Genomic DNA, 14,918 nt, shown 5'->3' on the forward strand with positions numbered 1-14,918 from the left:
TGAGGTGTAAACACAGGATTTTTTGGGTCCTTTAACCTTTTCAACCTTTTTCCATCCACACAAAGTAAAACCTACACACACTGTGGTGCCGCCAGTTCATCTTCAGCTCCACGCTTCATTTACTGCATCAGAACAGTTTCAGTTGTATAATGACCAAACCTGGCGAGGACTGAAAGTCCCACTCAAGGGTTAGTGAGAACGAACCCAAACTTTCAGCACCACCGTGCTTCACACACTGAACATGTGATATGCAGAGTTTGCTAAAACAACATGAAGCAGATGAAACACACCTGGTGTCTCTGCCCACACAAGAAAACTCCACATTCGTCAAAAAGTTTGTTTTAACATGCAGAACATTTGTAAACTGTGACAACACCGACATGCTTTCACAGAATTGTTACGGCCGTCAGAATGTAAAAGTCAAAGCTAAATAGACGCGAGATCTGCCGACTCACAAAATAACGGACTGGTTTGCTGGGTTTAAAGTCTGTCTGGAGCTACACAACGTCTTCCACTGAACTCTGAACCCGCTTCAGTTAGACAGCACGAGAACTGATCAGACGGACACTTTGAACCCCTGAGGGCTCAGACAGCAGCAGATGTAACTCTGGGTGATGGTCTGAACTCAAACATGTTTGACAGCAAATCACAATAAAGCACAAGTTCAGCTTTGTTCTCAAATCTTTGTGTTTACTTACTGGTTTTCCTCTGATTTTTCATCTTTCACTAACTGGATCAATTAAAAAACAGATAAAGTGACATAAATAGAACTTGTTTGGTCCAGTGAATCTGGTCAGTGTTAAGTCCAGTACTGTCTGGTGTTTTAGCGTCAGTATTTTGTATGTCTTCAGAACTGACCTGTGGCTGCGAGAAGCTGTTTGACCAATGAGGAGACAGCTCGGTGTCAGTCTGGTTGATTGAAAACAATTTATTTTCACATATTCACTGTTTGTTCCATATATGCAGAGGAAACACTGAGTTTACGACAGTTCATATAAGATAAAGTGACACGAATAGGAAGAACTTCCTGGTAAAATCTTCTCACAACATGATTTAACACAGTCCTTCTTTGTTTATTTAACATCAGTAAGATTTAGCTCCACCTTTCTGTCATCGCTGTTAATATCTTCTGGTTCCAGTGTTACCATGTGACTGATCAGCTGTTTTCACTTATTTCCTCTGACTGATATGCGCTCACACAACACAGAACGGATGTTGATGTTAAAGCAGATCTGATGTAACCCTTACCCTAACGACAAGCTATGGCCACTCTTATGAGGAGCTATAATGGCACTGGTCTGTCTCTAATGAAATAACGTAGCATGATGTAGCGCTAACAGCTACTTTACTTTAACCTAATTCAAGTTATTGATATACTGACAGCGAACACAGAGCTAAAGTAACAACCTAATGTAGTGCTAACATGAATACTGATGGTTCATCTTGTAAACATTTAGACAAATCAATAAAAATAAGTGAAAACAGCTGTGACAATGCAGGGACTTCATACCTCAGAAGACAGGAAGTCATTGAAAAGGTCCTGGAAAACAAGATCTGACTGACTTTTGGTTTTTGTCTTGTTTCTGTCGCCCTTTGTTTCCTGGACAGTTTGGTCCATTATAGCTCGTTCCAGGACTTTTCCAGGACTGAAAGGCTAGGTTAAATATTCCAGTTTGTCCAGGATGTGACATGTCCCTGCAGTTACCGATCAATAATCAGTACTTGTATAATATCTCTACGGCGCTCTACTCAAATCACTTTGGCTTTCCTCAGAAGGAAACAGGTAAATTCCCTCAAGTGTCTCAGATATGTTTCAATATTCAAGTTTCCTGAAACCTTGCAAGTAAACGTTCTCTGGAGGTTCCCTGTGTGACAGTTGCTTTATGTCCTGAATACTGCATCAGTCATGGGTGTCAGCGTCGGGTCCATTTGATCAGAGTCTCTGGTGATCGATACAGGAAGATCAGTTTGGCATAAAGCTCCTCTTCCAGCTCCAGCTCACCTGTCTCTCTCACCTGACAGGACAAAACACCAGTTCATAGATCAGTGTGACGGTCAATCAGGAAGAAACAGATCAAACACCCAAACTAGTCAGAATAGCAAGCTAAAACTTCTCATTCAAACAAATGAATTCTCCTCCGTTTAACCAAAGGCAACTTGTTTGATTACCAGGAAGATGTCGGTGCAGAGTTTGAGGATGCGGTCGACACAGGGCAGCTCCTCGAACATGATGGAGTGACTGATCCCACTGAAGAACTCTCTGACAAACTTCCCAATCACCAACACCACCGACGCGTACAGCCCCATGATTCTGCAGAGGACAGGAGGAGGAGCGAATGGTAAGTGTGTAGTAAGTGTGACTGCTTCTGTTCAGGTTGCTTTCCTGTGATGGCTTTGTTTTTTTACAGCATTATAATATTATATTATATTGCACAACATGCAACACTAAGACCTATTTGTTTGGACAAACACTGTGAAATAGTGGAGTAAGGAAGGTATCTGTGAATCCAGTCCATGGTTCTCCCAAAGCTGCTGTTCAGTTCTTGCAGATATTTCACCTTCCACCTTTAGGCTTCAGTTCTGACTGGCTGGCTGGAGTAGCAGACTTCTCCACTCTCACCTCTGGCTTCATCTACCTGACTTTCATGTTTGCTGTTGGGACTACCTGAGGCCAGGTGTGAATGGCTCTGGAACCACCTAAGATTCTACCTTAGGCCACCTCCTCTGTTGAGACAGGGTCATTCTACTTCCCTCGAGAAGATGTCCCAGAGAATTGCTTGGCCTTCTTGGATTGTGTGGTGCACACTGATCAAGACCAACGTGTCAACATGGATGTTTAGAGGAAACCCAAACACACAGATCAGTATTTACTCCTTGAATCAGGCTCTAACTGACAGCAAACAAAACAGCAACAACTGCCTAAAAAGATAAGGAGGATCTTCAAGAAACACAACGACACAGCAACAACAAATATTCTGCACAAGGAAGACAAGTTAGGAGTGTTAACAACTCCACAGGGTTTATAATCCTACTTTTCCAGCCAGTCAGAGCTGATGAAACCTTTAGGAGCAAAGACGAAAATTCTTCAACAACTTAAAGCAAGTCCAGTTCTATTACTAAATCTACTACAACAACCTCTACTGCAACTTCTACAGAACTAGTAGTCTGATGTAACAGTACTACCTGTTCTTTTGTTTTTTTGTTTTTTTTTTTGTTTTTTTTTTGCTGTTACTGCTGCTACTACTCTTGTTACTGCGGTAGTTGAAGTTATTTGTAGTACCCGTATCCTGCGAGGAAGCCCAGACTTGGGGGACTGACTTTATCACTGAAAACAAACAGCTGAAGTCCCGCCTCCCTCTTGTCGCTCAGAACTGCCCCTCCCCCAAGAGGCACTAAACTGGCAGGTGATTGGTCGACGACCCACCACTCCTGGATCTCTCTGCTGTGGTTGGTTGACCGCTTAAGGGTAAGCAAGATGTCCTTGTAACGGCCATCTGATTGGACAGAAGAGGAGAGGAGTCATGCCTCAGGTGTACTAGACTAATTTAAATATTGTGACATGAAATAACAGGAGCCTTTATGTGTTCTTAAAATACAAACAAATGTTAGTTGGATGTTTAATTAATGTTTTTCTTAAGGACTGATTATAAAACAAAATTAAAACCTGTGTAAAGCTGCTCAATGGGTTTGGCGTTGGAGTCGCTCGGAGCTCGAATGAAACATGGAAACACTTCCTGTATCACGCTGAAAACACACCAAGTACACATAAATGGACAAGTAAAAATATACACGGAAAAATTCTGCACAAATACTTTAACAGCTCACTTTATGTGTTATGGTTATTATGGTTTTATTAAAGTCATGTTTGTAATTTCTTTTATTGAAGTAATTTTGTAGTTTTGTGCGATGCCAATAATTTCTCAAACCATATTATATGGAATATATAAAAGATTTATCATATGATCATTTTATCTTGAGTTATGTGTTGTTTTACTTATCTGCAGCCCTTTTTGCTGTAAATTGGTGCAATATAACTAAACTGAACTGAAATTGTGCTTAATTAACTAGCCCAGCAAAAAGCACAGGCAAAGTGTTTGAGTTCAAAATCTTTTCTTATTACCTATTTATTTGCAAATTTCTTGTCTTTCTTCCTACTTGTATTTGCTGTATTTTATTCTAGTTATGCAAAGATTTTTTGATCTTTTGTTTTACATCAAGTTTTACTTCCATACATTTTTTTTTCCAATCAGCCTTAGTCCCACCCTCCCTCAGTCTAACTCCACCCTCTTGCTTCTAGCTCCGCCCCTGTTACTCACACAGGAAGTGACCTTGTTCCATTAAGCAGCTCGATGAGCTGCAGCCGAGTCTGATTGTCCAGGTAAGTCACGTATTTGCCTGATGCGAGCTCAGCCTTCGCGCCCAGACTCAGATTCCTGTTTAAAAAAAGATAGAGAAGTAGTACTATTGTATTACTGTTACTATAATACAGCTACTAATACTATAAATATCACCTCCACTAATGATCAACAACATTGAAGCTTATAAATAAACTTATTTTTAATTTTAGTTTGAGTTCCTGCATTAAAACTTTCAACAGAACTTTTACAACTGAACAACCTTCAATTTTTATTCTCTATAAATCGGAAATTACACTGGACCTAGAGACACCTTGCCAAATCACCTGGTATGACAGCATCCAGCTTGAACTTTACACAGCCTTTTGAGAGAAGTTTGTCCTTGTACTTTACAATGTCTTCCTATTATTAGTAGAGAAATGTAGCTTTAATGGGAACATTAACGCTGTTTTAATTAGTTCTCAGAAAAGAAAAGGATCCAACAGATCATGTCAGTGTTCAACCTCTTATTTTGCTTAATCCAGACTTGATGTGTCAAACATGAACATACTAGGCGTGTCGACAGCTGCCATTCTGGATTAATGGTGATCAGACTGGATTTTTTAAATCAAAGGTCTCTCGGACCTTTATACATATCATTTATGTTTCCTGCATTCATGCTCATAGCGCAAGTCTCTTCCACTCAGTCCAGCTCTTTATGATGAGTGCAGATGGTCAGATATTGCCCCAACATTTCATCAGTGACTCCCACTCCTTCTTTATGTGGATGTTTCTAAATATTTAATTGGGACAGTGCTTCTACTGCTACTACTACCACTATACTGGTGCTACTATAAGAGACAATATCCTGTTCTAAAAACAAGTGAAATGTATACAAAGTGATCCTTCAAGATTGACTTTGATTATGCTCAACTGTGATTATGCACAGTTCGATTAGTAGTAGTGCTAGTACAAATACTACAAATACTAAGTCCACTACCACTGTCTGAAGTACTGTAAGTACTGATGATTGATTAATGATCAATTTGTCATAGCCTACCTCTGAATAGTCCAGGACATAGTCAGAGGAAAGTGGTCCAGGTTGAGCACCTGGCTCAGGTACTGCCTGCTGGGAGGACTGATGGTCCACAGAGAGTTGCTGCTGCCCTGCAGCTCTGCCAACGTTACATCCTCACGACTGTATGCCTCCAGGAACTGCAAGGCACTCTGGAAAACACAGGCCATAGAGTTACTAGAAAATAAATCAAGAAGTAATATTACAGTAATGTGTGTACTAGTACTGTAAACAACTTACAGGTGTGTAGCTGTAGGAGCTGATGAAGGAGCTGAAGTCTTCCTCTGTGAGATCTTTCAGCTGATTTTGCTGCGCGCTCATCGTGAAGATCGGCTGATAAAAACCACAGGTCAGTAACACAGTAATGCTAATACCTCTACTACTACTATTACTAATACCTATACTAAAAAGCAAGGCAGTGAGTGAATATTTCCACAGACTGCTGACTGACACAGTTCCACTATGAAAGGAGGGAAGATTGGAGTTTTGGAGAGGACATTTACACCTTTTAACAACAACTCAGGTGTGTTTACCTGAAAGCCTCCTAGTGTGATGGTCAGAGAGACGTCGAGAGGTCGGTTGACAACTCCAGCCACGGATTTGATGAGTGACATGAAGAGAAGAGGGAACCAGACGATACAGATCAACAGGAGAACGATCAGACCGCCCATCCCGTACTTCACCACCCGCTTCTTCTTCTGACCGCGAGGCTGAGGGTACCTCTGAGTACAAATACATACACAAGTACACATGTAAATACAAACTGGCTGTTCTGATGAGATGAGAATACCACTGCAAACAAATATACCCACAAATACAGATAAATAGAAACCTACATAAACAAAAGTACTGATACCTTCTCAGACTCCCTCCAGCACTTTAAAACAAAACAGTGGGCATAGACGTCCTCCACACAGATCCATGAGGACAGAGACAAAGTGGTGTCTGTCCACACCCAGTCCATCACTGCTCTCAGCTCCGTCAGGAATGGAACCAGACGGAAACTACAGGTAGAGAGACGGAGTAGAGACAGAAAAGTTAAATCAATTAACAATAACCCACACAATAGAAATCTAATGTAGTGAGTGAGTAAGTGATTAACCATTTGAGTAGAGTCTGGCACAAAAATTCATGGAGGTAGCCATAACGGTTTTCCTTACACACTTGGTGCTTACCTAGGCTAGGCTAACACTTTCACTCTGCTTCCAGTTTTTGTGCTAAGCTAGGCTAACAGCCTGGACATTCGACTTACCCCTGGAACAGGAACAGGTTGAGGTAGTTGTAACTTTTCGTGAGAAAGTTTCCCAGAACCCGCGTCGGGTAACCGGATCGAATCTGATAGGCCGACAGGCCGAAGTAAATACACTTCACAAAGTACCAGAGCTGAGCCACAAGGTTCTGGTTGAAACGCCTGGACAGACAGATGAGTATAGAGAGAGGACATATACATTTATATATTATTTGCAACTCAACACCCTAACCCCACGCATTAATTCAAATTAATTTATATGAACTTATTTTTATTTTAGTTTAGTCTAGTTTAACTTGTTAATTCAGCTACTGTAACATGCTGGTAACAGTTTGTAAACAGACATTAACGAGGTGACAGGTAAAGGTGAGTTACCTCTCAGTGACAGTTGGCAGGATGAAGAACATCCAGAAGTGGATTCCAAAAACCAGAATCACCTGGAAAACCAGCTTCCCCAAAACAGTCTTCCTCAAATACAGTGCCCGGTCGATCACCATAGTCCCTGCAGACAGGTGGAAGGAGATGGTGAACAGACAGACAGGTGGACAGACAGACAGGTCGAAGGCAGACCAGTGGACATACCAAACTGGATCAGGACCATCACCAGAAATGCTTCAGGAACTTGATCTTCTGAGAGCGAGGAAGTGATATCAGCAGCTGCTGAGTGTTTCTGTAAAATAAAGTAAAATAAGGTAAAATAAAGTCCACAGAGTTGAAAACAGTTAAAATTGAAAACAACAAATAACAAAAATGTTTACTCCGAAGGCCCAGAAGCCGAAGACGATTATGATGAAGTCGACGGTGTCTGCAAGGAACATGAGGACGTAGACATCAGTGACAGCGCTGTACTCCGGCTGGACCAGAGCTCTGAAGAACTGACAGACTGGACGGTAGACAGACATGCACCTAAGAGACAGAGACAGGTGGGTCAATAAACACAAAGAGGTCTCACTGTATAAGTAGCGTCATTGCTAGCGTACCTGCTAACGGAGTATATCTTGGCTCTGATGGACAGTTCTCTGAGTTTCTCCAGCAGCAGATCAAACCTGGTCAGCTGCTGAGGTCTGGAGCTCACACTGCCTGAAAACAACAGGGAAACATCAAGGTCTCTCAGGTGCTTGCTTCCTGAAGAGGAAGTTCACACTTCACTTCTTGAAACTTTCTCAGAGTTTTTTGGTTATTTTGATAGCGTTCTTCATCTTCTGAAAGTCATTGGATCATTTTTGTCCTCTTAGTTTTTGCTAGGTCTCTCTTTTTTTATTCTACCTGCAGGAGAGCGCAGTTGGGTGGAGCTGGACCGCGTTCGTCCTCTGCCTCGTCGTCGCAGCATGGTAGCGGGTTCTGCTGCATCCATGGAGGTGGCCCGGTGGCCACACTCAGCCTGGTTGTCATGGTGATGGAGGACATCGGCCTCCGTGGTAACTGTCTGATCCCACAGTCCATGACACTGCAGGGTCGTGGTAGAAGAGTTTTTACTTTGAGTACTACTCTGTGGTAGAAGTATAGTTTAGTGCTATATACCTTAAGTGTGGCTCTGTGGTAGAACAAAGCGAGCAGCTGTAGCAGGTCGTACAGGACGTAGCCTTCTTTCTTCTCAACCCCCAGGATATTTGGTGGGTGGAATGGTTTGGATCGGTCCAGCTCCAGCTTCTGGTTGAAAGGAAAGAAACCAAACTGGAAGAAGTACTTGATGACGATGGTGACCTGAGGACACAGACAGGTAAAATAAACACCTGACTGAAGGATAAAGGTGTAGTTTTAGGTAAAAGGAGCAGATTGTTGTGAACCTCAGTGTAGATGATGGCTGTCATCCAGAAGGTCTTACTGGGCCGAGGGACGGACAGCATGGCCCAGAGAAACACCAGAACAGGAAGAACCAGTGTCAGGCAGCTGGCGGACACCATGTGGTTCAGGACGATGACCAGGTAGCACACAGTCTCAGACCTGGAGGTTAGAGGGTAATGGATAAACTAAAATGATGTTGATATGCTGATATGTCGATAAGAGTTTCTGGAAAAACACATTATAAATACTTTTATACTTCTTATAAATACGTCTTCTGTGTGTTCAACTAGATTTGGGGATAACAGTGTTTAATTAATCAGGACAATTCAGTAAGTTTCATCTGCATAACAACATATTGTGGCTCAGTACAGCACTTCTTGTGCAGTTATCCATCATGTGGACTTTACCTGGCTGCTAAGATGTTGTAAAGGGCATAGCACAGCTGGAGCAGCTGTGGCTGGTTTCCATAGAAATGGTCTGATGCCTCCAAGTCCTCGTCATAGAAAGTCCTGAAACACAGAGTGTGTGTGAAGCTTTGGCAGGTTACAGGTGAACAACCTCTGGGACTCACCTTTTCCTCACCTGTTCCTCAGCAGATCGCTCGCTGTCAGCTCCTGGGTACGAGATGCCAGTGGACAGGAAGTGGAGGCAGAGTCAAACAGGAAGTCGCTCCTCTCCCCATGAGCGTGGTCCAGCATCCTCTTCCTGAATCCTGGCTCCAGCTGTTCATCCTCTGTGTCCTGAAGGTCCAGGCCCAGAGCGAGACTGTAGGAGGGGGGGAGGAGCAGCGAGCAGCGTGAGGCAGGGGAGGAGGCGCTGGTCAAGGTATGAGTCGGCTGTGTGTCAAGACGAAGTAGTTGGTCTGGTTCTCCCCCACTGCACATGAACAATAAAAAAAAGTATTTTACATTTCTTTCATTGTAGTATTTATATCAGTATTATTTTGTATAAATCATGCCTTTCTACTAATAAAGAAAACACTTTGAATCAAACCATCTGATTATGATTCTCTTGGGAGCCATCTTGATTATATTAAAAATAAGACAAAGACTCAGACTCTTGTCAGACTGGCAAAAATAATTTACAAATGCTGGACTAACCTGTGCCTCCGACTGGTTATTTCTCCCTCTGAGGATGAAGACAGTGAAGACGGGACTCTCTCCATCCTTGACAGTTTGGGTCGTTGCCGTTGGCTGGTTGTGGCCACTATGTGTTCTGGGTTTTCTTCCACTGCTGGGCCTCCTTCTGTTCCAGGTTTGACTCCTGAAGCTGGAGCCTCATCAGGACCATCCGCTCTTGATGCCAGATGTGTTTCAGGTGCGCATGCTCCTGATACTGGTTCTGATTCATCAGAGCCACCTGTCCCTGATACGGGTTCTGTTTCAGGTAGATCATCTGACACAATTTTTTGTTGTGTTTTATCTACACAGTCTCTTTCTTCTACTGTTTCAGATCCAGCTTTGGTAAGTAGTTCACCTGAATCATCTCCTGATACTCTTTCTGGTTCTGGCCTATCGGGAGCATCTTGTCCTGGTCCTGGCTCGGGTTCAGTATACAGACCTTTTGGATCCTCCCTTTCCAGAACGGGTTCTGTTTGCTCTTCTGTGTTACCTGCTTCTTCTCTCTCGTCTTCTTCTTCTCTTCCTCTGTCTGTTGAGGCTGTCCCTTCATCCCCGTGCGTACAGTAGTCTAGACCTGACTCTCTGGAAGCTTTCATCATTTGCTCTTGGTAGTAAATGTTTATTGCCTCCCTGGTGGGAACATTACCCTAAAAACAATCAAAACAAAAACATGCCTGAAGCAGATACTCCATGTTTGTTGTGCAACACCTTCTGTAAGGAACTGTAGGCCTGAGTATGTACCTGTTTGGCCTGCTGTGTTAGCATGCATCGCTCGATGCGGAGCACGGTGGAGATGTCGATGTGTTCCTGACACAAGCTGCTGAGCCAGGCAGTTAGAGAGTCCAGCAGAGCTGACAGCAGAACCCAGCAGAACCGCAGTGTGTTGGAGAACCGACGCAATCCTGTGTCTGAAACACAAAAGAGCAGCTGAAGGGCGTCATGCTCATCGTTTAGCATGGACCAGACATTTTCATAAACTGACTAACTTTTTGTTTGTAAATAATATTACCAAAAACTAAATACAAAAGATTTTTCTGTAAGTACAGACATAGGTCATGATGATGTTCCACAGGGTTAAGCCTCCTACCTGGTCCCTCCTCTATTTCTTCCTCCTCTCCATCCTCCTCTTCCTCCATCACCTCGATGACTTCACCTGCTTAAGAATGAAAGTCCTAGGTTGGATCATATAACACACAACTTTATATTTTAGTATTTTTATTTTGAAAAAAGACTTTAAACCGAAACATCCCACTAAGCTTGTGCTTTGTAGTCCAACTTTTTGGTTTCACTTATATTTGCACAGAGGTGTGCTTGTGTTTTGTCATACTTCGTATGTTGTCCAGAGAATTTGAGAAATCTCTCTATCAGAAGATGCTGCATTATCTGGTCACATCTAAAAATTTGAAATTAAAAAACAAGCTATGGGAAAGTGATGGATAATTTATCACCTGCTCTCTTTTCCTCCTTCCTGCTTCTGCGTTCAGACGAGTTGCTTTTCCACAGTTTCTTCTGGGTGCTGCGAGCTCTCATTGCAGTTCTAGAATCTGTTATCCAGGCGTGGTAGACAAACTAACAATAACAGACCGACAGCAAAGATACCATCAAATCATCAAGAGAAAACTGTTTCTCCAAACCTTGTAAAATGATATATTTAATATTATAAATATTAAATACAACCTCATCTTTGACTACTCTCACTAATTAAATGTTCTTTCCTCAAAAGACTTTGGAACAGTGGAGAGATTTTTATCTCTGGACAGCTCAGTCGAGAGCAACAGTCGTCCTTATGGACAGATCATAACAAAACAGACCCCTGGGTGCCTGGTTGGTCCAAGACTCTCACCTGAAAGGCTGATTTCTCAGGACGTTCCTCCTCCTTCTTCTCCTCTTCCTCATTCTTCTCCTCTTCCTCTTCCTCACTGTCTGTCTCAAACAGGTAATAGTCCCCACTCCTCACCACTACAGACAGAGATGACAGAGAAAGGTGAGACAGACGCACACGGTCTAACACTGAGCTGACTATGTCAGAAGTCATGTGACTCACTGGAGGCGTGGTTTACCCAGGGTCTCCACCACTCCTTCTGCTGCCGGCCCTTCTTGTTTTCCTGCCCTTCGCATCAAAGCATCAGAAACAAACAGAAACTCAGTTGATTCTGTGACTGACAGCTATTAATTCGAGTCCGTTACCATTTGTTTACTGACCGTCAGTATGGAAGCTGTCTTGGGTCAGACTCAACAGTTTCTCTTTTCCTCTGCGAAACTTCTGCTGCCGAGATTTAATTCTCTCCATCCTGAGGGAAACACACAGACAGGAAGTGGTTTTACGTCTTTGATTCAGCCCTGGACCGTCGTCCAGAATGTCACATGAAAACATTATTTGCTGTCACAGTGGTTTGGAGCATTTAGGGCAACATTTACAAAGTGGAATGAGGAAACATGGAGTGGAAGGTCTGGTTTATGAACAACGAATTTAGGTAATTCAGGTCGCAGACTGACACAAACTGTGAGTAGAAGCAAATCATTGTATTGTTGGAAATATGGTTAATTTAGATTATGAGGAATCTGTCTTATTTTGGGTGTCTTAGAAGTGTAGTGGGCATGCTCTGATCTTGTAGGCTGGTTGTGACTCAATCACTGCCTCTATCAGTGAGTGGTCTTACTGTCTCTTCAGCAGGTCCATGGATGTCTTTTCCACCTCGAGTCTCGCTCTTACAGCTTTCACTGTGGACGCCTCAAAGAGCTCTGCTCCCCTGCAACACACACACACACACTTACACTTAACGACTATGCAAACACACTCTACAAATGTGTGTTTGCATGTGTGTGCTAATGTCTTTATACCTGGAGGCCAGCAGTAGTGTATTCTGCAAGTCCAGCACCACATACAGGAAGTAGTGACTCCTGAAGACTCTCCTCTGCAGCAAGAGGAAACAAAAACAGACGCCGTCCCAGATGATTCCCGCCTCATCGCTCGGCAACTCACACTGTTTACTGCTCTGCTGCTCCGCTGGAAACCACACATGAAAACACAGACAGGTGAGAGACAACTTGTTTACTGCTCTTCTGGAACGGAGTTCCGCACGTCAAGGTCTTGCTGACACTTTGAGCTCTGGCTCATCTTGACCCCCGGTCTGATCTGGTACAGAACTATCTCAATTTAAAGCTCAGTGAAACTCACACTTCGACTGCTTTAGTAGAATATCTTCTTACATTTGCCTTTGGTGGTTGCCATCTAGGATCATGTGCATTATTTTGAAACAGCTGCAACTGCAACCAGCGGGCTTTTCCAAAAAAGTTCCCTGTGTAAAATTAGTAGCCTTTATTTTTAGGGGTTACGCAACTTTTCAGTCTTTTGTTGTCTCTCTCCTAACTTTTTGAAACATGCTGCTGGCATCAAATTCAAAGTGAGCAAGTAAAAACACCAGCTAATTTATCAGTTTCAACATTTGATATGGTAAATGTTCATTCATTGTCCATTCAACCCAGAATTTGGAATGGAATAGTGAGGTAAATATGGGAAACTTAAACAACTAGCAGGTTGTTTAATGGTGCAGACCAGATATTCAGATTGAAGCAGGTTCCTCTCCACTGATCTGCTGGTGACAGACCTGTCTCTTTCAGTTGAATCAGCTGCTGGATCATATGGCTGAATGCGCTAACAAAGACTTGTAAGGGTTTAGAGGAGAATGCAGAGCACATACGTTTAGTGTATCCTTTGATGGTGCAGGCCAGACTGAAGAGCTGAATCAGCCAACAGTGATTCGACACCAGCGACTTAATGAAACCGCAGGCCAGGATCTGACAGTCAGGTCAGAAACAGACAGGTAAGTAAAGAGACATTTCAACCTATTATCATGAATACGTTTATACATATGAATAATGATGATGATGACGACGAGCCTCACCGACAGAATATTCTTCATGGTTATGACAAACACGTTGTAACCAATCAGACAGTCCCAGTACAGCAGGATGGACCTGACTGGTTTCAGCAGCAGGTCTCCACCCACCAACAAGAAGTAGAAACAGGCCACAAGATAACCCATACAGAAGATACTGATCCTGGAACAGGTACCAATCATGGAACAGTGTTACAGTTTTGTAGGATGTAACATAAAAATCTGGAATATGATTCCTGACTTTAGGACTAGGACAAAATAAATCTATCCTTGACTCTGTAAAAGTTCACACAAAACTTTGAGTTTAATCCCTAATCTTCCGAAGTAGGTTTAGTACATGACTGTAAAGAGAAAACTTGTTCTGCAGGTACTCGCCTGGTGGTTCCGGTGATAAAGATGATGGTGAGGACAAACCAGAACATGTAGCAGAAGATGATAACTTTCATCATGTCCAGGTAAGACCTGAGCACACATAGCATAGTCAAACAGGTGAGACAGGTAAAAGGACAGACAGGTAGGAGCATAAGTGTATAGTTGTGTGGTTTACCTGCACAACATGAAATCAGGGACTATGTTGAGACGGAGTTGTGTAATAGGATCACAGATCGGTTCTTCATCTTCATCCAGCTCACTGTTGTCACCTGCAAGAGTCTGAACCGATGACCGAAGCTCTTCTTCAAACACCTGCAGCTGCAGTGACGCCCCGAGGAGGAGGAAGAAATCATCTGAAAGGCCAGGATACATCTTACTGTAAAAACTAAATCTAAAATACACACAGAGGGGTATCACTAACCAAACTCTGTGGAATTTCTTGCTGTTTAGTATACTATATTAGAGAGAGACCTGAAGTGAAACGTCAACTTCTGGATTGTTTTAAAGAAGTAAGAAAACTATCATATGTGTGAGATCTACTGCTGCTAATGACTAAAACTTCAGCATTGGAATGCAGCTTTTTTAATCTTTCCTGGTTTGCTAAGATAAGTACAGTAGGTATTTACAAAAGAATCTAATATTGTTGTTTATCTACTCTGTTTGTATTGGTCTAGGCATTCCCAGGCTTAATTTCATGGCTCAAAAGTGCTGCTGTACTGATGAGTCTATGAGTGAGTCAGTGGGTTGCAGCGAGTTCCAACATGCCTGTAATAACAGCAGCGTGCTGGGAACTGAACACTGTAGACATTTTTAGATAACAGCTGTTGGGGTTGGTGGTATGAATGCTGAAAAAATGCTCAATGGAGGAACTGGATTAAGATGCTGATGCTTATGGACGGCAGTATAACACATGGCGTAAGGACTTCCGCTCTCTATAGGATAGTGATAATGGTCTTACAGAGGAGGAATAGTGAGTTGGGAGGAGTCAGGTGATCTGGGAGGAAGAGCCACTTCACCACGTTCGAATCTATGTTGGAAGATGGAGCTCTCCATGGATAATCTGAGAAAATGCAGAAAAGAAAT

The 14,918-nt window shown here is 42.7% G+C and overlaps 1 protein-coding gene across 2 annotated transcripts in view; it reads right to left on the reverse strand.

The window, feature by feature from the left end:
- Positions 1 to 925: 925 nt before the first annotated feature.
- The window catches only part of LOC113163495 (piezo-type mechanosensitive ion channel component 2-like), a 30,841-nt gene continuing 16,848 nt past the window's right edge, over positions 926 to 14,918 (reverse strand). For both annotated transcript variants that reach the window (XM_026362187.1, XM_026362188.1), the window contains 33 exons: positions 14,794 to 14,895; positions 14,011 to 14,188; positions 13,839 to 13,925; positions 13,470 to 13,626; positions 13,266 to 13,362; positions 12,406 to 12,571; positions 12,225 to 12,314; positions 11,767 to 11,855; positions 11,609 to 11,674; positions 11,408 to 11,523; positions 11,013 to 11,133; positions 10,652 to 10,720; positions 10,306 to 10,472; positions 9,544 to 10,211; positions 9,026 to 9,319; positions 8,851 to 8,952; positions 8,446 to 8,602; positions 8,180 to 8,362; positions 7,925 to 8,105; positions 7,639 to 7,738; positions 7,417 to 7,564; positions 7,241 to 7,328; positions 7,034 to 7,160; positions 6,662 to 6,820; positions 6,266 to 6,413; positions 5,943 to 6,131; positions 5,650 to 5,742; positions 5,395 to 5,561; positions 4,317 to 4,433; positions 3,665 to 3,744; positions 3,281 to 3,494; positions 2,170 to 2,311; positions 926 to 2,015 (listed from right to left, as the gene is read on the reverse strand). In XM_026362187.1, coding sequence (XP_026217972.1) covers positions 1,914 to 2,015; positions 2,170 to 2,311; positions 3,281 to 3,494; positions 3,665 to 3,744; positions 4,317 to 4,433; positions 5,395 to 5,561; positions 5,650 to 5,742; positions 5,943 to 6,131; positions 6,266 to 6,413; positions 6,662 to 6,820; positions 7,034 to 7,160; positions 7,241 to 7,328; positions 7,417 to 7,564; positions 7,639 to 7,738; positions 7,925 to 8,105; positions 8,180 to 8,362; positions 8,446 to 8,602; positions 8,851 to 8,952; positions 9,026 to 9,319; positions 9,544 to 10,211; positions 10,306 to 10,472; positions 10,652 to 10,720; positions 11,013 to 11,133; positions 11,408 to 11,523; positions 11,609 to 11,674; positions 11,767 to 11,855; positions 12,225 to 12,314; positions 12,406 to 12,571; positions 13,266 to 13,362; positions 13,470 to 13,626; positions 13,839 to 13,925; positions 14,011 to 14,188; positions 14,794 to 14,895 — 4,964 coding nt within the window. In that variant the 3' untranslated portion in view covers positions 926 to 1,913. The remainder of the gene's footprint in view (positions 2,016 to 2,169; positions 2,312 to 3,280; positions 3,495 to 3,664; positions 3,745 to 4,316; positions 4,434 to 5,394; positions 5,562 to 5,649; positions 5,743 to 5,942; positions 6,132 to 6,265; positions 6,414 to 6,661; positions 6,821 to 7,033; positions 7,161 to 7,240; positions 7,329 to 7,416; positions 7,565 to 7,638; positions 7,739 to 7,924; positions 8,106 to 8,179; positions 8,363 to 8,445; positions 8,603 to 8,850; positions 8,953 to 9,025; positions 9,320 to 9,543; positions 10,212 to 10,305; positions 10,473 to 10,651; positions 10,721 to 11,012; positions 11,134 to 11,407; positions 11,524 to 11,608; positions 11,675 to 11,766; positions 11,856 to 12,224; positions 12,315 to 12,405; positions 12,572 to 13,265; positions 13,363 to 13,469; positions 13,627 to 13,838; positions 13,926 to 14,010; positions 14,189 to 14,793; positions 14,896 to 14,918) is intronic.

The sequence above is a fragment of the Anabas testudineus genome, chromosome 2 (assembly GCF_900324465.2).
Source record: "Anabas testudineus chromosome 2, fAnaTes1.2, whole genome shotgun sequence".
Taxonomy (NCBI): Eukaryota; Metazoa; Chordata; class Actinopteri; order Anabantiformes; family Anabantidae; genus Anabas; species Anabas testudineus.